This window comes from Musa acuminata, chromosome BXJ1-6 (assembly GCF_036884655.1).
Source record: "Musa acuminata AAA Group cultivar baxijiao chromosome BXJ1-6, Cavendish_Baxijiao_AAA, whole genome shotgun sequence".
Lineage (NCBI taxonomy): Eukaryota > Viridiplantae > Streptophyta > Magnoliopsida > Zingiberales > Musaceae > Musa > Musa acuminata.
In genome coordinates, this window is record NC_088332.1 from 39436655 (window position 1) to 39462965 (window position 26311).

Here is a 26311-nt window from a genome sequence, read left to right on the forward strand (position 1 = left end):
GTTTACGGGTAGGAATCTTTGGTTATTTTTACGTTGGGTGCCTGTGACAAACGATGACGACTTGACCTCATCAGCTTCACTGTTGAGCTGAGCCGGCATCGGGTTGAAATTAACTCGAACCCATCCGGTCCAATAGCAATTGAGTCGTTGGGTCAGGCTGTGGTACAACATCATTTGCATGTCATGGCCTCCCATCTAAAATCCATCCAGTTTTCATTGACGGCAACATACCACAGAATCTTAACCACATGCAACCCAAGAACATGGCACACACATACTACACACACGCATGAAGACACAGTGGTGGATGGTAGCAAGAACTTGGACGTCCTTGGCTCACCCATCTCTCTTGATTCCTGAGAAGAAAGTGTTGATGGTTGGCATGATCTCCGGAGGACGTCGGCTGAGGAACCTGCGCAGGCCGTGGTGGCTGTACCTTTGAGCTTCATCTGCGTTCTCGAGGACGGCAGTGGTGCGATGAGATTTGTTGATTCTGCAGAGTCCAAGGTCGTCACACTGATTACTATACAGTTTGCTATAGCAAACGAAACTGTTGGATACCAGACCTGACATCAGGGTTCAAGAACATGTTCCTGGTAAGCTGGAACAAACACAAGCTCGTCACGAAGGTCATCGCAGCCATCAGCGGATACACCTTACAAGGAAGCCATTGCACCATCACTGGCATATTGAAACGAGACAGAGAGATTAATGATGACAACCATACCTCTGGCTTCACCCAACGCCCCATCTAAGTTCCCAGATACAGGTTAACCTGGATATGCTCGATCTTACTATGGATACACGTCTAAGCACACAGGAACACAGGTATACATATATATATATATAGTATAGGACTGAAGGAGAAGTAAACTAAGGTTGATCATGTCATAGTCATGACCTAGACTTTGGGTTTCGGTGGGCATAGCATCGACGTGAAAACCAGCAGCGAAGCCTCCAGTTTTATCCCCGTATCATCGAAGACAAATAGTTTCTTCCAACTTGGCCCTGGCAGAGGCGTTGACGTTCCAGAGTCATAGCTTTAGCTTCTCAACTACAGTGGATTGTTCTTGAAGAACTCTCCACCTAAAGACCCCACCTGGAGTTGACAGCAACTGAAGCTGAAGCTGATCTTTAGTTATGGCAATCTGTTGGCGGTCGGGAAGTATGGAACTGACGACAGAACATTCTCTGTGAAGAGCTTACGTGCAAATTGATGGGGAAAATAATGGCCGGATGACGCGCCGTGACCATAGCCCCCACAAACTCCCGCTGTTGAACGGTGATCTCCGACCCCGCATGGTTGACCACGACAAGGCAGGACAATGACCTGCCCCCCCGCCCATACCCTGCTACGAACCGCTCCACCACGCGACCCCGACGGCCGCGTCAGACGCCATCACAGGTACTCCCTCACTCCAGCAGGCGGTCAAGTCAGGTAACGCTAAACCCATCTATAAATACACCCGAACTCGTGAGAGAAAGGGGGGACACTCTCAACACACTCAACACACGGAGGTTTCTCCTCCTCCTAAACCTCCTCCACATCTTTCACTGACTTGATCGTCGGAGGGGTCGGGTCGAGGCACCCCGACCCGACCTTTGTGCAGGTGCGGCGCCTTTGGAGCTCACCGCCTCTGGAGGTCCAGTAGACTCGAGGGGCTCCCCCATCCTTTGACCACCGCCTTCCGGACCCGAACCAAGCCGCGACGACCTCAGGGCCACGGCTGAACAGTTACTGACCGTAACATTTTGGCGCTAGAAGGAGGGCCGGGAATGTCGACTGGTCAACGAACCCGCCTAGGCGATCCCTCAGCTGCAAGGACCCACCCGATCGGGACCTCGGGAGACCATCCCCCGCGGGAGGAGCCCCAAGACGAACGTCTCACCGCGACTTCGGAGCAATACTGGCGCCTGTTCAATGACCCGGGCTTGTCGCCGCCCGACGCCACTGTCGTCCCCCCATCAGTCTCCCTCGAGGCCTTCCACGACCTTGCCCACCAAGTAAGGGCATTGGCGGGCGTGGTACAAGCCATCGTTCCGCTCGTCCCCCGACCGGCGCCCCCGCGAACGGACCAACCCTCGCATCAACGGGAGCCCGCCCCTCGGGAGCACACACCACCCCCCGAGGCCCCCCCGTCGCCCCGAAGCCAAGCGACCCGGCTCGGTGACCGGGAGACCGTGGGCACGTTGAGCCGCCCCGAGCCCGAGTGGCCACCCGCGAACTCAACCAACACCCTGCAAGCGCAGCTGCATCTCTTCAATCAACGTCTTAATGAGGTACAACAAGAAGTTCGCAAGTCGAAAGGCGAGCCCGGAACGGATGGATACCAAGGATCCCCGTTCGCCCCCGAAATACAGGATCAAGCCATCCCGCCGCACTTTCGGCTTCCATCCCTGGACACCTACAACGGCGCCACTAACCCCGCGGATCATGTAGCCGCGTTCCGCGCCCAAATGGCGCTATATGGAACCTCTGACGCCCTGATGTGCAGGGCATTCCCGACAACCTTGAGGGGGCCAGCCCGCGCATGGTACTGCAGCCTCAAGGCAGGAACCGTCTCCTCCTTCGACCAGCTCGCCCGGGACTTTGAGCTCAACTTCCTCGCCTACGCCCGCCCAAAGCCATCAGCGGCGCTACTCCTCGGACTCAACCAAGGGGAAGATGAGTCCCTATCCCACTTCTTGGACCGTTTCACGACGCAGATCCGAGGGCTCTTGGATGCTCATCCTTCCCTACTGATGCAGGCATTCATGATAGGCTTGCGGCCCTCCAGGTTCTTCTGGTCCCTAGTGGAACGACCCCCCACAACTGTACCAGAGATGCTTCAACGGGCGAGCCAATTCGTCGCTGCAGAAACATGGATGGCCGGGAGACCCAGGGGACACAAAGGGCCCAAATCGGAGCCGCCTCGACAGCCACAGCCACCAACATCTCGGCGCAGGTCGGACAGATCTGACCCGCCGGCTCCAAGGCCCCCCCTTCCAGCTTTGAATTCATCTCAAACAGACATATTCCTTCACATAAGGGAAAAGGGTTTGCTCAAAGAACCCTACCCGATGAGGAACCCCTGGGCGTTGGCAGATCAATCGAAATACTGTCGCTTCCACCGGCAACGTGGGCACGACACTGAACAATGCCGGGAATTGAAAAGACAGATCGAGGAATCATCCGCAGGGGGCACCTCGATCAGTATCTCCACCCGAACAAAGAATCTTCTCCACGCCCGGAAGGGCCCGTTGAGCGACGTATCGACGTGATATCAGGCGGCCCCGCGTCCGGTGGAGACTCCATGGCCCGCAAGAAGGCATACGCCCGAGCCGCCTCAGCTGAGGCTCCCAGACACGCGCCCGGACCCAGTGTCACCTTCCCGGCCAGGACGTATGAACAGGCTGAACACGACGATGCACTTGTGATATCAGCCAGGATCGCCAACGCACAGGTTCAGAGGATCATGGTCGATACCGGGAGCTCGACCGACATAATATACCTCGACGCCTACCAGAAGCTCGGCCTACCCAGAGATAGCATGAAGCCGGTGTCCTCGGCGCTCACCGGCTTCACCGGAGATTCAGTCTCGCCGTTGGGGGCGGTTACTTTGCCCCTGACCCTGGGAGTTCCGCCGAAGTCGAAGACAACGATGACCACCTTCTTGGTCATCGACCTCCCCGCCGCTTACAACGCCATCCTCGGCCGGCCGACACTCAACAAAGTTCGAGCTGTCGTCTCGACCTACTATCAGACCGTGAAGTTCCCGACCTCTTCAGGGACCGGTGAAACTGCGGGAAGCCCTCGAGAATCCCGGCGCTGTTACTTGACCGCCGTCTCGCTACCTAAGAAGCCCAGAGTCGAACCACCGTCGACGGATCCCCGAGAAATACAAAGGTCGGCTCCCCATGTCGAGCCGAAGGGAACCACAATCGCCGTATCGCTGCAAGAAGGGCGCCCGGAACGGGCGATTAGGGTCGGGTCAGAACTGCCCGAGCACGAACGGGAACAGCTCGTCGGCCTCCTACAAGAAAACGCTGATGTCTTCGCTTGGTCGCCCTCTGACATGACAGGCGTCGACCAAGAAGTCGCCCTACATCGCCTCAGTATCTCCTCCGACGCTCGTCCGGTAAAACAAAAGCTGAGGCGGCAAGCCCCAGAACGGCAGACAGCCATACAGGAAGAAGTAACTCGCCTCTTGAAGGCGGGCTTCATAAAAGAAGCCGGATACCCGCAATGGCTGTCCAATGTAGTTCTTGTCAAAAAAGCAAATGGAAGCTGGAGGATGTGCGTTGACTACACAAGCCTTAACAAGGCATGCCCGAAGGACTGCTATCCCCTACCAAGGGTCGACCAGCTGGTTGACGCTACGACAGGCCACGCCCGCCTGTCATTTATGGAAGCCTTCTCGGGCTATAACCAGATCGGGATGGCACCTGAAGATCAAGAACACACGGCCTTCATCACCAATCAAGGGGTCTACTCTTACAAGGTCATGCCCTTCGGACTGAAAAACGCTGGCGCGACATATCAAAGGGCAGTAAACAAGATATTCGCCCGCCAGATCGGTCGAAACATGGAGGTGTACGTCGACGACATGATCGTGAAAAGCCAAGAAGCCGGGACTCACTTGGCTGATTTAGCCGAAGCCTTCGCTACACTCCGCCAGGTCGGCATGCGGCTCAACCCCGCGAAATGCGCCTTCGGCGTCACATCAGGAAAATTCCTCGGATTCATCGTGCACGAAAGAGGGATCGACGCCGACCCAGAGAAGCTCCAGGCAATCATCAACATGCAATCGCCCCGGACTACCAAGGACCTGTAGCGCCTCAACGGGAAACTCGTCGCCATGTCCCGATTCCTCGCCCGGTCGGGGGATCGATGTCTCCCCTTCTTCAAGGCACTACAGAACCCGAAAGGCTTCCAATGGACGGCAGAATGCGAGGAAGCCCTCCAGCAAGTAAAACAACACCTGGCCAACCTCCCTCGGCTCACCTCAGTCTCTCCCGGCGAAAAACTGAGCATCTATCTAGCCGCCTCCCCGCACGCAGTGAGCTCCGTCCTGGTTAAAGAAAGCCCCAACGGCCAACTCCCGGTCTACTATACGAGCCACGTCCTCAGCGGCCCGGAGGAACGATACCCCCCGATCGAGAAGCTGGCGCTCGCCCTTGTGCTGTCCGCCCGAAAATTGCGCCCCTATTTCCAGGCTCACCCCGTGGAGGTAGTTACGGACCAACCACTTCGGTTGGTCCTGTCTAAGTTTGATGTGGCAGGACGGCTTCTCAAATGGGCAGTGGAACTCAGCGAACATGACATTCGGTACGTACCCAGGACGGCCCTCAAAGCCCAGTCCGTGGCCGACTTCATCGCGGAGTTAACCCAAGACGAGAGCGGAAGCCTCGAACGACCTCCCGAGGCCTGGGTCTTGCACGTCGACGGGTCAGCCAACTCAAAGGGTGCGGGCGCAGGGTTGGTGCTCCAAGCCCCCGACGGACGGTCATTCGAGCGTTCCCTCCGCTTTGGGTTTCGCGCCACTAATAACGAAGCAGAGTACGAAGCGCTCCTGGCGGGACTCAGGTTGGCCCTCGAGATGCAGGTAGACTCCCTCCGTGTCCGCACGGATTCCCAGCTAGTGGCCGAGCAACTCAGCGGAGGATATGAGGCTCGCGACCCGACCATGGCAAGATACCTGGCGCAGGTAAGGAACCTGACCGCGAAGTTCCTTCATTTTACATTATCTAATGTCCCGAGAGTGGAGAACGAGCGCGCTGACGCGCTGGCTAAGCTGGCCTCAAAACCTGCCCCCGATGTCGGGCCGGAAGTCGAGGAGCTACCCGCCCATGCCTTCGAGATCGCGGTCACGGCTACCAGCAGCGCGTCCTCCTGGGTACAAGAACTGCTGCGCTACAAACGGGACGGAATTCTCTCGCCCGATAAAGCGACAGCCCGGCGCCTGCTTCGCACGCACGCGTGGTATATTGAGGTGGGCGGGCGGCTCTATAAGCGATCCTTCTCGTACCCCCTCCTACGATGCTTGGAACCCGACGAGGCGCAAGCCGTCCTGGCGGAGATACATGAGGGCACCTGCGGAGAACACATCGGCGGACGGATCTTAGTGCATAAAATACTCCGCCAAGGCTACTACTGGCCGACCATGTGCCAGGATGCAAGAACACACGTGCAGCGGTGTACCTCATGCCAAGAGCACGCCCGCACGCCTCGACTCCCCGCAGTTCCGCTAGCCCCCATCGACTGCGCTTGGCCGTTTGCGCAATGGGGCTTAGACATCCTCGGGCCCTTTCCCTTAGCCGCAGGACAACGGAGATTCCTCATCGTCGGCGTGGACTACTTCACAAAGTGGGTCGAGGCCGAGCCACCGGCAACAATTACGACACAGCAAGTAGAGAAGTTCGTATGGAAAAACTTGATTACCCGGTTCGGCCTGCCCAAAACCATCATCACGGATAATGGGCCCCAGTTCTCCAGTCAGAGATTTCGGGAGTTCTGCGCAAGACATGGAGTCCGCCTGAAATACAGTTCGGTCGCTCACCCCCAGACGAACGGGCTAACGAAAGTGACCAACCGGTCCATCCTGAATGGGCTCAAAAGAAGAGTATCCGCGGCTCGGACAACTTGGACGGACGAGCTCCCTAGCGTACTATGGGCGCTGCGCACCACTCCAAAAACAGCAACGGGAGAATCTCCGTACAGCCTCGCATTTGGAACCGAAGCTGTACTTCCCCCCGAGGTAGCCATTGCCACCTTCCGGACGGAGGGCTACGACGAAGGAGCCTCGGATGAAGGACTCCGAGCCGCCCTCGACTTACTGGAAGAGCGACGTGCCGACGCACATGTAAGAGCGCTCTCCTACAAGAGGGCAGTCGCAAGGGTTTACAATCGAAAGGTACGACCTCGACCCATCAGATTAGGCGACCTGGTCCTGCGACGGACCGAGGTCAGTGACCCGACCCGACAAAGAGGCAAGTTAGCCCCCAGTTGGGAAGGCCCCTATCGAGTGATCGAAGCCATCGGAACCGGCGCATTCCGGCTCGCCACAAGGAAAGGTCAGTCCCTGCCAAGGACCTGGAATGCGCAAAATCTCAAAAAGTTCTTTCCATAAGACTCGGCCAGTCACGAAAACAAAGAGCACAGTTCATTGAGAAAGAAAAGAGATCATATCCATTCAAAAGCAAAGGGGGTGTTACAAGAAACAACAAAAGCAAAAAATACAAAGGACATCAATCCTCAGGGGCGTCGGGGCTATCATCAAAAGGAACATCTGCCGGCATGTCGACGCCCAGATCTTCAGGGAAGGAGCCGAAGGGATCCACCACAACCTCCGAGGCAGGGTTGCGTGCCTTGAAACGGGCAAGGGCAACCCGGTACCCATACTCGTACGAGACCCGTCCGGTCCGGACAAGGCCTAGCTGAAAGCCCGAGGAAGCCTTGTAATCCTTGATCAGCTTCTTATCCTTCTCCGGCCGTTGGCGGATCTCGGCCTCCAGGGCCTCGGAAGCCCCCGACGCCTCGGCCCGCGCCTCCTCGAGGCGCCGAACCAGCTCGATGGAGTCGGACCTCGCCAAACGAGACTCCGCCATCGCCGCCTTCAGGAAAGCCTGCGACTCCGCGTTGCGTTCCTCAGACGCCTCCAGCCGCGCCTGCAACTCCGCGAGCCGCTCGGTGGACGCCTGGAGCTCGGAATTCAGCCACGCCACCTCGGCCTCCAAGTCCAAGGCACGCTGCTCAGCCGCAGCCACTGCCTCAGGGCCGGCCCCGGCCCGGGCCTCGTCCGCTTGCCGCCGGAGCTCGACGTTGCGGCTGCTTAAGGCGGCGATGACTTGCCCCGCGTCTCGGACGCGATCCATCAGAGCGGCGGCATAATGGTTGCCCTGAGGGAAGGACGAGGTCAAAGTTAGAGCTAAGCCCGTCCAAAAACAGGGAAACACAGGAGCGAAATGACACTTACCCACAACAAGGACTTTACTGCCTTGCTGAGCAGAGCATCGGAAGGCAGGGAGTATAGGTCCCGGGCTATATCAGGATGGAGCCCGCCTCGGATAAACCGGCCCGCGCTATCCCCGTCGGCCCATACCCGGGTACCCCGGGTAAGACCATCCCACCGGGCCACCAGAGGGTCGGTGGCCATGCCGCGGGGGAGAGCGCCCACCTCCCGCACCAGGTACGGCACATCCTCCCTCAGCGGAAGGCAGAGAAGCTCGCGGACGGAAGGCTGGCGAAGCGCTTCTACCGCCGCGCCCCCGCTCGGTCCGGCTTACCCCTCTCCAAGGCTCCCAGCGGCACCCTCCACCGCCGGCGCTACCATGGCTCCCGTCGCCGGAGCTGCAATAACCTCGAGACCCTCGCCTGACGGCGCTCGCGCTCTCTTCCGAGACCGGCTCGCGTCGACATCCACGGGAGCCTCCCTCAAGCCCACCTTGGCGATGGAAGGCGAGCGCCCCGACGCGGCGGTAGTCTTCCCCCCACGCAAAGCCTCGAGACGCACCATATCTGCCGAGAAGGATCGGAACAACTGTCAGTCAAACGACAACACGCAAAGAAAAGGAAAGGAAACCCCCAATGGAACCGCTCCTCGGAGCGTACCTAGAGGCGCCGGGCTAAGACCCGCCCCCACTAACCACCGCTCAGACATGTTCCGGATGGCTTGGGAGGACGGGAGGATTTCTCGGAGCCGCCGAAGCCCCAAGCGCTCATCGTCATCCAAAACCGGGGTGGTATTGTCTATCACACGCGCCCCCCAGCGGACGCCGAACCCCTAGTCTCCCGAGCGACTGACAAAAAAGAAGCGCTCTTTCCACTCCTTGTTACTGGAAGGGGCCCCGCTCACCCTGAAACCCGCTCGGGCTGACAGATAGTAACCCCCCGACCCCTTGGAAAGACGAAAGCAGGAGAGGAAGAGGGCGCGAGTCGGGGGTATCTCGGCATAATGGCATTCGCATAAAAATACCACCAGATAGTGCCATGAGTTCGGCGCCATCTGAGATGGGGAGATACGCCACCAAGAAAGGCAGGAAACTATGACAAGGTGAAGAGGGAGGCGTAGCCCGGCCTCGAAAGCATCAAGGGTAAGGGCAAAGCCCTTAGGGATTGGGTCGTATGCACGTTGGCCAGGCTCGGGAGCTTGAAGGACAAACTCCTCCGGGACACCATAGCGATCCCGGAGGAGACTCAGCGTTGGCTCGTCCACGGTGGAGTCATGGTCGTGGACCACATCAAGGCCTAAGGGCCCTGGTCGCCTTCTCGTCCGACGACAACGTAGGATCCGACGAAGCCGCTGTCCCCCCAGCTTTCGACGAAGAAGAAGATGAGCGGGAAGAAGAGGACGCCATTCTTACTGACCTTCGGCAAGGAAAGTAAAGACGGTCGGCACGGGCAAGACGATGAGATACGAGGCAGCACGACACGCTCGGAGGGAAAGGTGTTCCTCCAGCAGCCGACCTCATGCTACTTATAAGCAGGCCGCATCCTGCCAGAAGCGGCGACCCTTCCTCTCCCGAAATCCGCTGCAAGGAGGAAAGGCGTCACCTCGCAATAAATGCGCCCTGACATGGCGGAGGACAACGGCGCAGCACGGGCATCAAGGCATCCATCATGCCTGCCTCGGGGACGGTAATTGAGACAAACTTAAATGCATTAATCTTGCTTAGCCCTAATCATATCAAGCTCGAAACCCGGCGGGCGCCGAAAGGGGGAGGGCCCCTTGACCTTCCCTAGAGAAAAGTCGGCGCACCCCGCCTGGGTCTTCCTCCTCGGTCGCGTAATGCCCGAGGCGCCCCAGCGCGGCCAGCCCGTCTGGATCTTCCTCCTCGGTCGCGTAATGCCCGAGGCGCCCCAGCGCAGCTAGCCTGCATGGGTCTTCCTCCTCGGTCGCGTAATGCCCGAGGCACCCCAGCGCGGCCAGCCCGCCTGGGTCTTCCTCCTCGGTCGCGTAATGCCCGAGGCGCCCCAGCGCGGCCAGCCCGTCTGATCTTCCTCCTCGGTCGCGTAATGCCCGAGGCGCCCCAACGCAGCCAGCCTGCCGGGGTCTTCCTCCTCGGTCGCGTAATGCCCGAGGCACCCCAGCGCGGCCAGCCCGCCCGGGTCTTCTCCTCGGTCGCGTAATGCCCGAGGCACCCCAGCGCGGCCAGCCCGCCCGGGTCTTCCTCCTCGGTCGCGTAATGCCCGAGGCACCCCAGCGCGGCCAGCCCGCCCGGGTCTCCCTCCTCGGTCGCGTAATGCCTGAGGCACCCCAGCGCGGCCAGCCCGCCTGGGTCTTCTCCTCGGTCGCGTAATGCCCAAGGCACCCCAGCGCGGCCAGCCCGCCTGGGTCTTCCTCCTCGGTCGCGTAATGCCCGAGGCACCCCAGCACGGCCAGTCCGCTTGGGTCTCCCTCCTCAGCCGCACAACGCCCGAGACACACCAGTACAATCGGCACACCCGAAACCTCATCAGAGTAAAACGAACTGGACCGCCTGCCGCCTGAGACCGCCTCAACACTAAGAGACGTAGCCATGCCTCGAACTCCCTGCCCCCGTCACCACCGACGCATGGCTCCTTTTCGGGGGGGGGGGAATATGATAGGGAAAATAATGGCCGGATGACGCGCCGTGACGATAGCCCCAAGAAAAGCAATAACGCTGACTAGACCCGCCCTGACAAACTCCCGCTGTTGAACGGTGATCTCCGACCCCGCATGGTTGACCACGACAAGGCAGGACAATGACCTGCCCCCCGCCCATACCCTGCTACGAACCGCTCCACCACGCGACCCCGACGGCCGCGTCAGACGCCATCAGAGGTACTCCCTCACTCCAGCAGGCGATCAAGTCAGGTAACGCTAAACCCATCTATAAATACACCCGAACTCATGAGAGAAAGGGGGGACACTCTCAACACACTCAACACACGGAGGTTTCTCCTCCTCCTAAACCTCCTCCACATCTTTCACTGACTTGATCGTCGGAGGGGTCGGGTCGAGCACCCCGACCCGACCTTTGTGCAGGTGCGGCGCCTTTGGAGCTCACCGCCTCTGGAGGTCCAGTAGACTCGAGGGGCTCCCCCATCCTTTGACCACCACCTTTCGGACCCGAACCAAGCCGCGACGACCTCAGGGCCACGGCTGAACAGTTACTGACCGTAACACAAATGACTTCATATGGAAATTGATTCGAAGCATTATTTCTATGAGGTTTCTCAGGCTGCTTCCACGCCTTGTGTAAGAAATCCGGGGGCGATACAGGTTTGATGTTTCAATGGATACGACTGCTTGAGTTCCTACGTGGGATACAATCAACCTCAAGTAAACTTGCATTCCCAGATGATGTTCGAGTTCACAAAACTTGCATTCTCATGATGTATATGAGATTGTTCACAAAACAAGAACAATCCTGATTACTCCGGCCATCTTTTGACTGTACACAGGGAGCAGGTAATGGCAATCTGTAATCTCCTGTCTTGTAAAAGACTGGTCAAACCGTAGTTCCCATGGCGGTCATCGGAGTTCGAAGGAGATGCAGTGGTTTCGACGACGAAGTGTCGTTGCAAGAGGACGAGTGGCCGACGACGACCCATTTCGTTTGCACGTGGAAGGATCCGATCGCTGTAATTAGACTCGACTCGAGTTAGTCCAACCCATTGGTAATTGATTCGAGGAAACCTCGTTTCCGTTGTGGCTGTCATGATTGATTGATCGATAGGTGATGTAAATCCAACGCCGAAGGCCGATCAGTTACTGGTTCCTGGTGCCCGAATCTTGATGCATAGAGAGCGAGCGAGATCACTCAGTTCACAGTTGCTTGCCTTCGCCCCGCTTCTTCCACCCTCCAGTTAGGACGACTCGGCGAGCACGGAGACGGCCGTCGCACTCTGCTGCGGAGTCATTGGATCCTTCTTCTCTTTCTCTCTCTGCGTGTGCGTCTCGGTCGCGGATCCTTCTTCCTGGTTGGTATGCCACCCTGGGCCTTTCTCCGATCCACGTAAGATCCGTTAGGGATCTCGTGATTCCTCTGTGGACTTATTGGACATATGAATCTAATTTGGTTTTGGATGTTAGGTCGATGGATTTATTGAATGTCAGGCATCGTTAAATTGATTGTTTAGGGTTTCTTTTTCTTGTTTTCTTTTGGATGAATGCTTCCCATGCTATAATGCAGGAATTCTTGTGCCTTTAAGATATCAATTCTGGAAATTTATCGTTCGTTAGCACCTTTTACCACTTCATCGATCGCTTCGATGACTAGATTGGCAGAACTGTGCCTGACTTACCATGTTCTTGTTTCATACAATAATCGATTACATTAAAAGTGCGAGTGAAGTCACGGAAATCTGTGAGGTTAATTTTGCTTTTCGATAGTAACTTGTGGGTGGGTAAAGTTCCTATTTTTAGATGTAATTCTGCAGTGGTTAAGCTTTCTCTGCTCCATTTTTGATACAAGCTACCATCATATTTTTCAGTTCTACAAGACCCAAGGGGCTTGCAGTTTCACGATTGTCTATTTTATCCTAGTATGGATTATTGATGTCAGATAGCTGGAAGTGGTCATGAGCAGCCTCGATCATACAATGCCCAAATTCTTACACATGTTGCTTGTCATACAGATTCTTGTTCTAGTGAGCAATTTCTTGTGGTTGTTGTCATGTAGTTCTTGCATCATGCGGGCCAGTGATTATTGATTGCATCATGTCTTAAATAATAACATTGGAGATTTTGCCAATATATTAGTTTTATTTAGCTTTGCTACACTTTATCTAGTAAATTAGCATGATAATGGCAAAATGTTTGTTGGAGAACTTCTTGCATCTTTTTTCTTGTGCGAAATTATCAGGTTGCCATTGGGTGACATTTTTGCATGTTTGTTTAACAATTTTATGCTGTTCGCTAGATAGGCTGCTTTAGGGTGGTATGGCCGAACAAGACTCGAGAAGAAAGAGAGAAAGGCTTTCAAAGGTATGATTTGAGATACTGAAGATATTATGTTGAAGTCTATGCAATTTTTTGCAGTTAGTCTGTTGTGCTTGTACTTGTATTCTTACCGCATATGATGATCTGGTTCAGTTAACATTTTTGTTAATACTTCTCATTACTTCTTAATCTTTATGCTTTAGTAGCACATAGAAACAATTGCTTGTGAAGTTCTGGAATTAAGCTATATTAGAGTTTTACAATCAAGAACAAATTGGATCAGTTTTAATTGAAAGTTCCAAGCAAGTGAAAGCGAGAATGTTTGTTGAAGTAATTTAATCTGTTCACTGTTCCAAAATGCAGTTAAACAACTTCATATAAGTCACAGATAGCTCATATAATTAATATGCAGCAGCATCATTCCATATGCCACATTATGTGAAGTTTACAGTAGCATGTATGGCCCAGGTTGAGATGGTTGGGACTTTACAGCTTTATTGTTGTTGTATGCGTATCCCACGTTGATGGAATATGCATTTTTATGTGTGAATTACAGCAACACAAAATTTAATATATCTATTGTGAATTTGATATTTACTTTGGTTCCTGAATATCTGGTACTTTGTTAGAAATCATGACTGATTTTGAATTGTAAGGACATTGTAATTGTCCTTTCTATATCCTCAGTTGAGGATGGCAACTTTAAAACAGTCCTTTCCACAAACGAATAGCATCCATAGCCAATTTGAAGGGGATAATGGAAAAGATTATTCTTAAGAATTGCACCTGTCATAATCATGTTTGTGATCTAAAGTAAATGGGATCTTGATGGATATTTGGATTAGGTTTGTCACTAGTTTTCTTGTATCTTTACTGGAGATGTGTTAGTAGGGATCAGGATGGATAAAAAAATAAATCATAATGATTCATTTAATATCACTCAATGCTACTTTTCTGCTAGAAAATGTGGCACACAACATTCATTGGATTCACCAGTTTGTGAGCTTGAGTTGGAAGATTTTCACGAATAAAATTATCCAAGCTGCCTTAAGTTGTAGATGTACTTCAAGATCATTTTGTTTGTCCATTAAAAGAGAGAGCCTCAAAAGTTCTTAGTTTATATTTTATAAATCGTATGCGAAGAAATTTGACAATGATAAATTCTTTAAAAGCCCATTTTATTAAAAAAACAACCATCTGACAATCATTTGGCATGTTTTTCCTTGAAATTTTGATACTTGAACACAAAAATTTTCAAGATCTGCAGCTTTTTACTCTTCCTAAAGGAATTTGTCACATAGCTTTTTCCACAAGCAGCCATCCTTTTGGTTCCAAAACTAGGCTTTTGTTAAATCATAGTTGGAAGCATTTCAGATGAAGCTGCTAATCCATCCAAGTCTCTGCATTACATGCTTAATCCCTTTCACCACACTAAGATCAGAAAATACAAGAAAAGAGTATGTAAATGACTGTCCCTGTACATGTCCAAGGATGTTATAGCAATAAGTTCCTTGCATATCTAAATAGAATGGGAAGCCATTTCTCACCCTGTAATATCATTTCATATGTTTAATCTTTTCCTTTTTCTCTAGCTTTTACTAGAAATATTTCATTTCAATATCATCTTGCATGTCACGTAATTGTTGGATTGCCTCCTCTAGATGTCCGTTGACACTGAAACACCAAAAGTCGTTCCTAGCAGTGAGAATGATTTGTCATCAACATCTGCAAGTGGTTTGACCTGGAAGGACACTCTAATCAGCTTCAGACAGCAAGCATCAATATATGGTGTAGCTGCTGGATATTGTGTTTCTGCATCCCTCCTGTCCATAATCAACAAATGGGCAGTCATGAAGTTTCCCTACCCAGGTGCTTTGACAGCCTTACAATACTTAACCAGTGCATTTGGTGTTCTGGTTTGTGGGTGGTTAAGGCTTGTGGATCATGACAGTCTTGACCTCATTACCATGTGGAAGTTCTTACCAGCCGCAGTCATCTTTTACCTGTCCCTCTTCACAAACAGTGAGCTCCTCCTCCATGCCAATGTGGACACTTTTATCGTGTTCCGTTCTGCCGTTCCTGTGTTCGTGGCTGTTGGAGAGACTGTCTTCCTTAACCAGCCATGGCCTTCACCCAAGACATGGATTTCCTTGGCAACTATCTTCGGCGGCAGTGTCATCTATGTTCTCACAGACTACCAGTTCACAATTACTGCCTACGCTTGGGCTGTGGCTTATCTGGTGAGCATGTCGATAGATTTTGTGTACATAAAGCATGTTGTCATGACCATTGGGCTCAACACATGGGGCTTGGTGTTGTACAACAATTTGGAGGCTTTGATGCTCTTCCCCTTGGAGCTACTCATAATGGGAGAGCTGAAGAAGATTAAGCATGACATCTCCGACGAATCGAACTGGTATTCTTTCAGTGTTGTTTTGCCTGTGGCTGTGTCATGCTTGTTTGGCTTGGCAATATCCTTCTTTGGATTCTCCTGCAGAAGGGCAATCTCTGCAACAGGTTTCACGGTGCTTGGCATAGTGAACAAGCTCCTCACTGTCGTGATAAATCTGGTGATATGGGACAAGCATTCCACCCTGATCGGCACGATAGGTCTATTGATATGCATGTTTGGAGGTGTCCTCTACCAGCAGTCCACTACCAAGCCTAAGAAGGCAGAGACTGAGCCCAAGTCTCATATCAGAGACGAGGAGCAGCAACAGTTGTTGGAGATGCAAGCTCCTGCAGAAACTGATTCAACCAGGCAGCATATTGTCTCAGTAGATACAAAATAAGATTTTTTTACTATTCATTGAAATCATGTGGGAATTCTCTCACTTTCAACTTTCAACGGCTAGCTTACCGAGAAAATTGCTTGCAGATGTAGTACATCAGTTGAAGCAGCATATCTACAAAGTTTGGGGCTGTGCTCTCATCCAAAGTCAGAAATTGATTGACATAATATGAGAATATATTTTAGCTGAGCTAAATGTTTGTGGACACCCTCAATTTGGTAGACCATAATTGGTTCATTGAATGGTACACCAATGGCAGCAAGCCATCGATTCCAGCTGTCGGTATTTTGATCACCTTCTTGTGGAGATTCGTAGTGCCATTATATGTCTTTTCCTAATATTTGTAATCAAATTTATGGTGTTCTTATATATATATATATTTCTAATCATATATATATATATATATATATATATATATATATATATTGGAAATTATTGTACTAGAGGTAATTGGACAAGGGAGATGGAATACAACTCCAACACTGATGGTTTGTACGCATGTCTTATCCTTCATCAGGTAAACACCATGGAAAGCATGAAGACTGTCGAGTATCCCTTTATCGCTCATCTTCTTATGTAATTGACCATCAGGGGGTCCTAAAATCTCCCAATTTGATCTCCCAATTTGGTTGCTTACGTTGTATACAAGTGAAATGAAATGGCATGTTATATGTATTATATACATAATTTTGACAATTAACCCGGTCAACCGATGTGGTAGACGACTCCCTGGCACTAAAATATGTAGGCAGCAACGGAATGAGAGGCAGTCAAAAGATCATCGCAAACCCTTGAAATCAAAATCTAATCTTCATTATTTACTCTTTGTAAATAAAAAAAAAGACATTTAAGACAATCCTCCATTCATCTTAGCCACTTTCATACTCCTATTATGATCTTCTTGTTCTTGCACTCAAGAGATTGATATGCTAAGGAATAACTCAAGGATGCTATCGTTGACGCAAGCTGTGCTCATTGCAGAGTCAAGACTGCTCTGAATGCTTTGTGATACTTCTCAAGAGAGCCAAGAGTTAAAAAAAAAAAAAAAAATTGTACGACATTTTTATATGCATAAGAGCTTGCTTATAAGCTTTATGAATGGAAGAAAGGCAATGCCTTGGGAATCAGAAGCTTACTAAATATCTCATTTACATTTAAATCATTCTAGTATCAAAATATATTCTCATACCCACAAAAAAAAAAAAAACAATTCTATAGATGATAGTGTCCCTGCTGATATTAAACTTGTATCCATCTGCAACGTGCAGCTACACCACGTCTCTAGATCCATATTTTAGAACTAGAACAAATATATGATTTCAGAATAAACACAAGGGGGTATTTAATAGTTTACCTTCAGCAAGAAATGGCATTCGGAGCCAGCGGGATTAATTAGAGGTCGGAATAGAAGAGCCAGGAATTCTGTTTGTTGTTCAAAGCAACAACGGTGACAGTCAAGACTTCAATGGACATATAATACATAAGCATGAGTCTTTTACCAGCTACAAATTGCAAATTTTCATCCCAGCAGCTGCAAGTAGATATATTTTTCCTTTCGGTCGATGTTTTGCTGCTGCAAGCAGCAAGAATATCATCAGTTGCCGCCGCCACCGAACAGATAACCTAGGGAAGAGCCACCACCAGGAGCAGCTTGCACCTTCGTGGAAGGCCGATCCTGCATGATGAGCAAGTCAGAAGTAGCTCCAAACAGTATGAGGCATCACAAGAAAACACCCACCACCATTATTCCTAGGCAACTATAGATGAGATGCAGTTGGTTGTACAATGGTTGTGATACTGGCAACTTCTTTGTAAATGCATGAAGAGGAAAAGTCTGGTTTGTCATGGAGGGTGTTTCTTCTTGTGAAGGCAAACACACTAGACCAACTATATTGGCACTTATCCCACAATTATCTTCTCATGTCAGAAGGATCATTGTAGTATCCAGACTAAGTATATTGGTACTTATTCCACAATTATATTTGAATGTCAGAAGGATCAATTTGTAGTATCCCAGAACAACTATATTGGTACCTACTCCATACTTAAGCATCATCAATATTGCAACACCTAAGCAATTTTATCAATGTTTGTATCTGATCAAATACCTCCAAGAACAGAACATGACTCGATAAAGTTGCTTTCAAATTTAATATCTAGAACTGAATTTCCATTAGGACCTGTCAATTTTGATGAAGGTGAGGACCCAAAGTGGACGTACACCAGAAGTGGTCCGCTTGCTTGGTGTATCAAAAGTGAAAGAAGAGAAACTCCACTTCAATGCTAGCTCTTTCCTGAACTTGACTTTAGCTTGGGTGGCTAGTGAATTTCATGAAAGTTGAATAAACAAGGATTATAAGGAAGGCATCGTTCAATTTTCTAGATGAATACAAATGAATTTGTTAACTTGGTCGATTTTATTTTTCCTTTTTCACAGTGACATAATAATCATTTCACCAACTGAATCAGGTCCAAAGTTAGACGTAAAACAGAAACCAAGGTGCCGGGGGCATAGGCAAATGTAACGACTTGAGCCAGTGAGATTATACCGTGATGAAATTGCCAGTGTTCTGCCCATCTGCCCGATGGTAGTTGTTTGCTAGGTTCCCTTGGATACCTGCAGGAATTTGCTTGCTGTTGTCAACTGGTGGTGGTGGAGATGGTTTCTGAGCTGGAGCAGCAGTCTCTCCCACAGATTTGGGAGCCTCTCCACTACCAAATAGGTAGCCCAGAGAACTCTGACCACCTCCGCTGCTTACTCCACGACCCATTCTTTACTTAACAAGCTGCCAATTTTGAGAAGCCACAAGTGTTGAAAAATAAAAGTACATTAACAGGAAGACAAATCAAAATAGCAATAAATTTGACAAACCATAAATAATTCAGCAGGGAGACACCCTAATGTTGATGATATGCAGATGTCCAAGCGTTCAAATAGTTCCACAAGATAAACTTAATTGCTCAGCAGCACTCAAACTCCTTAATTGGATAGGTATTTCCAGTATACAATTATAGAGGACAAACAAAAAACATGTGACAGATTTGCTCTTTTTGTTCATGCATGTGGACAAAGATAGTTTCCTTAGGTGACCATAACCTTAAGTGGCTTATTTTGGCCTCAAATACCATGGTCGAATAATTTCAAGAGTGATGAATCAATTAATTTAGCCAACAATTTCAAATAACAGTTTTTATACATGATCTACAACTTTGATCCTACTGTATCCATTGGCAGTCACGATTAAAGTGGATTCGACAATAACATTAATAACAAACTTTTAACATGAAGTGGCATAGGGCTGACCCAAACCCTAACTTGCCCAACTCTAATGGAGATTTATCATCTATGTGTGGCCTAGGGCAAAACTGGCTTGTTCTAGCATTTTCAATAGCCATTATAGGCATACTAAAATGCCACAACGACACCTTCATTGTAAGATTAGCTATTTTAGTCCTATAAATATATATAAAAGAGACAAATGCTTTGGTTTGATGACAGACTAAATCATCATCTTTCTCTCTTGTTTTCTATTTCTCTTTGGAGATATTAATTCCCACTAGTAGTCAAATGATTGGCAGATATGTGTGCGTGGATAACAAGTTTTGCAATGTTGCATTGACTTTGGGTGCACCAAGAAGTTTTTGAATACTAAAATTTAAATATACAAGGCTTATAGGGCATGAAGGTGACCATCATTTAGAACAAATCATGAAGTCCAAGACAGTCTAAGCCATATTGCAAGGCTCACTCAACACAAACAGTTCTAAAAAGAATATTAAAGAACAGATATAAAATTCTGACATACCATTCACTAATATCCAAATAACTGAAAACTCCTGTGTCCTATTAGCTAAAAGAGTAGGACGTTATTGATCAAAGACGATCTGAACACCATTCAACCCAGTTTGGCCAAGCAAAGCCTAAATTCCAGCAACCCACTCTCCTCAATCCAAGTCCTAATAGGACTCGAACTAGAGCAGCCACCATGCAAGGGAGGTGCGGCAAGAAAATCCTATCTGTGCACGCCCTACAAGGAAAGTCCTTAAACCCTAAGGACTTAGGGCAATCCTCATCCTATAAAAAAAGGGTGTGCTCCTATCGTAAAGTAACCAAAGTAGTCCCCAGCAAGCCCAGTCGGCTCTAGTTATTCCAGCCTTATAATAGAAAAGAGAAGAGAGGAGAAGAGAGAAGGGAAGAATTCTGCATGATGCAACCCATCCTTCCCACCGCAGCCTCTTACTCAAGTTCTAGTAACTAAAGCTTCCCGTCAAAAGCTTTGCCTAGTTGCTGCAAGTACCCAAAGCCTGCTGCCTACTGTCCAAACCCTAGGAGGAGGCTCCAGTAGCGAAAGAGGAGACCAAAACTGACAACAATACACAAACTAGTGAGAGCACCCAAGTGTTGTCTAAAGATAACTTGCATTCATATGTATATATAAGCTTTCTATCATGTTTTTATTTCATTATTTCAAGTCTTGTGGTTAGTACTTTGACTTTACAAACAATAAAGGTTTTTTCTTTCAGTTTTACGCTTGGGCTTTCTACATTAGTTCTCTCCTATGTCAAAATTTCTATCCGAAAGGTGTTATCAAGTTGACGGATTATTGAACCCAAACCCCATACAGTTCAGGTGGTATCAAAACAACGATCTTCTGGATGGTGACAACGAGACAAGGACACGAAGAATCGAGCGAAGAACTATAGAAGTTGGAGTTCATGCTATAATCACCCAAAAGAAGAAACACAGACGGGATGGCAACCAACAACCCAACGACATTGGCTGACCTCACTGCCCAAATGACAATATTAACCTAGTAGATGGAGATTGTCATGAGCTAGATGGATATCTAAACCAATCCCACAATGAGGAATGATCGCATGAAGAACATCATAGCAAAGAAGAGAGAGATGTCTCCATCCAAGATACGCAGCCACAAGAAGATGTTGCCGAACAGAACATTCCAACAAGGACCCAACCCTTTCGTGTCACATCGACATACCCTCAATGCTAAGGTATTACCCTCACATCGACATACCCCCAATCCCACAGTGATGAATGATCACATGAAGAACATCATAGCAAAGAAGAGAGATGTCTCCATCCAAGATACACAGCCACAAGAAGTTGTTGCTGAACAGAACATTCCAACAAGGACCCAACCCTTTCATGTCACATCGACATACCCTCAATGCTAAGGTATTAGACTCATGGATAGATCAACTTGATACTTATTTTGATCAATATGACTACAACAGATAGGGTAATGCTTGCATGACTCAAGTTGACCGGACACGCACTCATATGGAGGAAAGCCTATCTTCGAACCAAAAATGAAGAAGACATGCCATGGACACGATTCAAAATACTCACATAAGAAGAATTCTACCCAAAAGAGTATCTCGAAGAAAGATAGAGGATGTGGCTTTACCTACACCAAAGGATCAATCCGTGCAAGAATACACCACCAAGTTCCGACAACAAGCAATGGCACTCGAAATTTCTTTCAACGACCACTCAATGATAATGGAATAAACTGTTGGCCTCCATGCCCAGATAAACACAGAACTGAGCCTTCTCAAAACTCACAACATCACAACGACGAGTGTGATGGCAATGACAATTGAGAAAAAGAATTGAACCTGCATCAAGAAGAACACGGGGAAAGCAAAAGGGAAGTATCCAAAAGCCAAAAAGAATCCTGAGAGTGACAAAACCTCATCTTCTTCCAAAAGACATGATTTGTTTTGCGATCATTGTAAAATTGCAGGATATACACAAGAGAAATGTTGAAAGGTTCACCCCAAACTCCTTTGGAAGAAGTGGAAGACAAGCAATCAAAATCGACGTACAATGATCACAATAGTAGGAGATGATCAAACTGAACTAGCTCCGATTTCACACCTGAATCTGAGTTCATCGTTCATGGCTAAACCAAAGGTTATAAATTCGAATCTAACACCCGATCCAAAAATTCTAGAAGAATTGCTCAATCTTAAGATCCGAGTGAAACAAAAGGTCATCAATGCAATCGTCAACACTAGAAGCCAAACGAATCTCATCTCAACAAGCTTAGTGCAAAAACTTAGACTCGAGACCACTCCTCATTCGAAGCCATATCCGTTGGGGTGGATCCATAAAGACGTCGAGATGAGGATAGATTACCAATGCACATTCAAATTTACAATCACCAACAAGTACATCGACGAGGTGACAACTGAGGTGGTGCCCCTTGACATATGTCATCATTTTCTAAAGTCCATACTTATAGGACTGAAAGGCCATCTACTACTATCGATCGCAACAATATATGTTCCAATAGGACGAAAAGAAGTTCATCGTAAAAAAGGATCGAAGTGGACAACCAATCGACCTAGTGACGATTACCCAAGCAAAGAGGATGGTGAACGCATGCGGAAAGTTTGTGCTCTTGCTCATCTGATTGATTATAATAGCAACACAAGCATTAGCCTTGGCATTGACCTATAACATCATAGAAGATAAAGGCCTATGGTAGCTCATCAACAAGTATCAAAACCTTTTTTAAGAATGCAACATCTTTCCCCATGATGTACAATGGGGCAAGAAATCTAGATTATCTCTAATGCCCCTTTGTCGAATCTTAGCATATACTGGAGATCAATCGTGGAAAGTGAAGAAATCATAAGACAAGTTGTTGAGCTTATCGAGAGTGGAACCATTCAGCCGAGCAGTTCCCCTTGCAGCTCATGTGATGATGCTAAAAAAAGACAAAGGTTGGCACATGTGCATCAACTATCACGCCTTGAATAAGAACATGATGAAGAACTGATACTCGTTGCCATGAATCAATGATTTGCTAGACCAACTGTAACCTACCAAGGTCTTCTCAAAGTTGGATCTCAAATCAAGATATCATCAAGTTCGAATGTGAGAAGATACCTAGAAAAAAACATTCAAGATAAGGCAAGGATTGTTCGAGTAGTTGGTGATGCCTTTTGGTCTATGCAATGCAATGGCCACCTTCATGCTACTCATGATGATGTGTTACGCCCTTATATTGGAGAATTCATCATCATTTGCAACAAATCGCAAGAAGAACACGTTGAGCACATGCAAAAGGTGTTCGATCTCTTGATGAAGCACCATTCGAGTTGGAGGCGGATGCATCGCCATACACAATGAGGCCATACACAATGAGAGTTGTTTTAATGCAAAATGGCTAACTCGTGGTGTATCGCTCAGAGATGTTCTAAGGGTCTCAAAAGAAATATCCCACGTATGACAAAGAAATTGCTCACGCTACACCAAGCTATCAAACATAGGCACGTATATCTCCTAAGAAAGGAGACGATCATCTACACCAACCATCAACCACTTCAATACCTTCAGACACAATCCAAATGCAGCAAACATGAAACATGAAATGGATGCTATATCTACAACATTTCAACCTAGTAATGAAGTATAAAAAGGGAGTACAAAAGAAACTAGCTAATATGTTATCGCAAGTCTTTGCTTGCTTGTGCATATGCAGGTCATACTTAGTTTTCACACAAGGATTATACAAACATGTATATGGAAGAAAGCAAATCGCACGAATTGGATGTGAAAAGCACACTCATCAAAAGTCACAAGACATTTCAACTTGAACAAGACTTTAACAAACCTACAATGCAATGTTTACTAGCCCCGAATGCAGCAAGACATGGCTTGGTTCGTGCGAGATTGCCTCCTTTGCATTACTTCAAAACCGATCAATTGAAAATTAGGGTTGTACACTTTGTTGCCCGTTCCGTCACAACCATGGGAGAGCATATCCATGGACTTCTTAAGAGATCTACCTATAATGAAACGAGGACACAACTATCTATTTACAGTAGTCAAATAGTTCTAAAAAATGGTGATACTTATGTCTTGCAAGAAAACAATCACCGTAGAAGTAGCCCAATTATTCTTCCAACACATGTGGACACGCTTCGACCTTTCAAGTTCCATCATGTGCAACCATAACGAGCATTTCTTGAGCAACTTTTGGAGTTCACTCTGGATCTAATGGACACCAAATTGAAGAAGAGCACACCTTTCCATCTGCAAACTGATGGCCAAACCGAAGTAGTGAACCACACCATGGTTCATCTCCTTCGAGGATACAACGACTGACATCCGAAAACAAGGAATGAAAGCCTATTGTACTTATAGTTTGCTTTCAACCAAGCAACACATAGTTCTACCAACAAATCACCATACAAAATATGCTTGGGTTATTTATCTCAAAGTCCTTTTGATCTAAATTTATGATCAATTCAAGAACATTCACAAGGTGCATGAAGTGGTTGGGAAGCAACTCCAATAAAGCCAACAGAAATACAAAGAACAACACTATCACCATCGTGTCGAAGGACAATTCTATGAAAGAGACCTCATATGGCTACACCATGGGAAAAAACAACTCAAAAGAGATAAAAAGAAGCTAAAGCACATCTGATATGGACCATTAAAGTCCTGAGGCAAATTGAAGACAATGCATGTCAACTCGAGTTACCGCCCTACATAGTGATATATTCAATTGTGAACATCAAGAACTTAAAGTTGTTCGAGCCTTAGATGTAAGACGATGAGCCGAACAAAACGCTATCATCTATCAAAAACTTAATGGCTGACCAAGAGAAACCCCTTGAAAAAAATAGTATCGTCGAGAAGAAATCCACAACAACCCGACAAGGCATCAAAATCGCCTTTCGAATTGGATGCAAAGGGTAGAAAACAAGTGCAACAAGACAGTTCACCAAAGCTACTAAAGTTGAGTTTCAATGCAAGATTCAACAAGACATGAATCGCCTAATTAGGGGAGTCATGATCAAGGATGATCTTAATGCCATTTTACCATGTTTGGCCAAGTGAAGCACAAATTCCAATAACCCACTCACCTCAATCCAAGTTCTAAAGGACTCGAATTAGGGCAGGCCTTACCCAAATAAGGGCAGACACCAAGCAAAGGGGGTGCAGCAACCCTACAAGAAAAATCCTAACTGTGCACACCCTATAAGAAAAGTCCTTAATAAGGACTTAGGGCACCCCTCCCCATATAAAACAAAGAGTGTGCCTCCATCTAAAGAAGGCCAAATAAGTCCCCAACAAGAGCCCAGCTGGCCCTAACTATTACAGCTTTAGAATAGAGAGAGAAGAGAGAAGAAGAGAAAACGGAAGAATTCTACACAATGCAGCCTATCATTCCCCATGCAGAAGAATTCGAGATCCAAATCTGATCTCCATTTTAGATCCTCAACGTCAATATAATAGGCCATCACCTGCTAAAGTTGCTTCCATTTTCCTTGTGTAGATCATACTAAAATATTTGGAAAAGCATGCACCACGTATTTCATATCTCATAACAGTACTTTGGTACATCAATTATCCATCAGAAATACCGGCGGCATCGAAATGCCCAAAAATACCATATATCTAGATGACAAAAATTCAAACACGGCTTCAACGATAACATATTTGTCACCTTAACCCAATAAATGGTTTCCAGTCATTTTCCATTAATTGTCGCTCCAACTTCCTAGAAACTCCTAATAACCACGTCACCAAGAACACAACTAGGAAAAAAAATGTGAAATAAAGGAAAAACAATTATAAAAAGAAATGAGAACCCCGCAGTACGGCCCCCAATTCCCATGCCGAATCAACCAACGGAGAAGGCAAAATCAAAGATCCACCGCCAAAAACCATGTGATTTGCTAGAAATGCCTCAACGGAGCGTTAGATCGGAGAGAAGAAAGACCAGGACGACCGCGGACGATCCCAAGGGAAGCTAAAAAGCAATGATCCCGACGCTATTCCAAAGGCAATCAAGACACTAGTGCAGTAACAACGCAGAAAAACAGGACATTAAAGAGACAGAAGCGCATGTCTAAGGCTAGGGTTTCGCACCTCCCGCTTCCTCTGTGCGCTCCGAGAGGCGATGCGAAGCTCGCAAAGCGAGAGAATGAAAACAAAAATTTATAGACGGAATCGAATTCTCCCCCTTTTTTCCCGCTATTTATAGACGGAATGAAAACAAAAATTTGTGGCGAGGGATAAATAAACGAAAAGGTTGGTAATGCTGCACTGACCCAATGTCATACCAGATGACGCATTCATAAGCCCTTTCGTAGGTCCCACTCGAGTCTTGTGCGATCTACGCATCCACAGCGGCCGAGTGTCCGTTCGGGTCGAATAGGTTTTGCGATGCCTCCGAATAAATCAACGATGGTGAGGTGGGACCCATATCGACCTGCTCAACGTACCCGTTAACATGAACATACGAAAAAGTCATGGGCCTCACAGGTGGGTTACACGCAAACACCGTACGCTACCAATCATCATACGAGTGAAGGAGTGAGTAATGAACAAGCAGGTGACACTGGGAGCGGATCAAGTCCCAGGGTCCCACACGGGGGGATACGCCCTCGCGCAAAAAAAGCGCTCCCCGCGCTGTACCCGTCAACATCCACCGTTCGATTGGTCCCGGGACGTGATCGAGGAGCATCTGACGGTGACGCCATTGTTCTCATTCTGGTACCCACGCGACCGGACGGATCTGATCGCTCTGATCAGGGCGTGCAAACGCGCGGGGACCAGATGCTCGTCGGTCGGGTTAGACTCGA

At 48.3% G+C, this 26311-nt stretch overlaps 3 protein-coding genes across 8 annotated transcripts; 1 reads left to right on the forward strand and 2 right to left on the reverse strand.

Annotated features, from left to right (window-relative positions):
• Positions 1-163: 163 nt before the first annotated feature.
• LOC135676927 (uncharacterized) lies at positions 164-824 on the reverse strand. Its single transcript, XM_065188648.1, has 3 exons — positions 728-824; positions 567-655; positions 164-493 (listed from the first exon to the last, which is right to left on the reverse strand). Exons 1-3 carry the CDS (start codon positions 749-751, stop codon positions 337-339), a joined length of 270 nt encoding a protein of 89 aa, XP_065044720.1. The 5' UTR covers positions 752-824; the 3' UTR covers positions 164-336.
• Positions 825-11756: 10932 nt separating this feature from the next.
• LOC135676928 (GDP-mannose transporter GONST3-like) lies at positions 11757-15868 on the forward strand. Of its 6 annotated transcripts, none has more exons than XM_065188654.1 (3): positions 11757-11926; positions 12872-12932; positions 14549-15868. In XM_065188654.1, exons 2-3 carry the CDS (start codon positions 12888-12890, stop codon positions 15677-15679), a joined length of 1176 nt encoding a protein of 391 aa, XP_065044726.1. In that variant the 5' UTR covers positions 11757-11926; positions 12872-12887; the 3' UTR covers positions 15680-15868. The 6 variants fall into 6 exon arrangements, with proteins under 6 accessions (XP_065044726.1, XP_065044723.1, XP_065044722.1 ...); XM_065188651.1 differs by having other exon boundaries at positions 11770-11926; positions 12868-12932; XM_065188650.1 differs by having other exon boundaries at positions 11773-11930.
• Positions 15869-17034: 1166 nt separating this feature from the next.
• LOC103989232 (protein SPIRAL1-like 3) lies at positions 17035-25732 on the reverse strand. Its single transcript, XM_009408033.3, has 3 exons — positions 25596-25732; positions 18229-18465; positions 17035-17354 (listed from the first exon to the last, which is right to left on the reverse strand). Exons 2-3 carry the CDS (start codon positions 18448-18450, stop codon positions 17274-17276), a joined length of 303 nt encoding a protein of 100 aa, XP_009406308.1. The 5' UTR covers positions 18451-18465; positions 25596-25732; the 3' UTR covers positions 17035-17273.
• Between the last annotated feature and the right edge of the window lie 579 nt (positions 25733-26311).

Bases quoted from the DNA above. Each gene is read 5' to 3' on its own strand.
- LOC135676928 (XM_065188654.1), top strand. From the start codon at position 12,888: ATGGCCGAACAAGACTCGAGAAGAAAGAGAGAAAGGCTTTCAAAG. The intron at 12,933-14,548 runs GTATGATTTGAG...TGCCTCCTCTAG, and splicing joins AGAGAGAAAGGCTTTCAAAG to ATGTCCGTTGACACTGAAAC.
- LOC135676927 (XM_065188648.1), bottom strand. From the start codon at position 751: ATGGGGCGTTGGGTGAAGCCAGAG. The intron at 656-727 runs GTATGGTTGTCA...CTTCCTTGTAAG, and splicing joins GGCGTTGGGTGAAGCCAGAG to GTGTATCCGCTGATGGCTGC. The intron at 494-566 runs GTCTGGTATCCA...TGGACTCTGCAG, and splicing joins TTCTTGAACCCTGATGTCAG to AATCAACAAATCTCATCGCA.
- LOC103989232 (XM_009408033.3), bottom strand. From the start codon at position 18,450: ATGGGTCGTGGAGTAAGCAGCGGAGGTGGTCAGAGTTCTCTGGGCTAC. The intron at 17,355-18,228 runs GTATAATCTCAC...CTCATCATGCAG, and splicing joins ACACTGGCAATTTCATCACG to GATCGGCCTTCCACGAAGGT.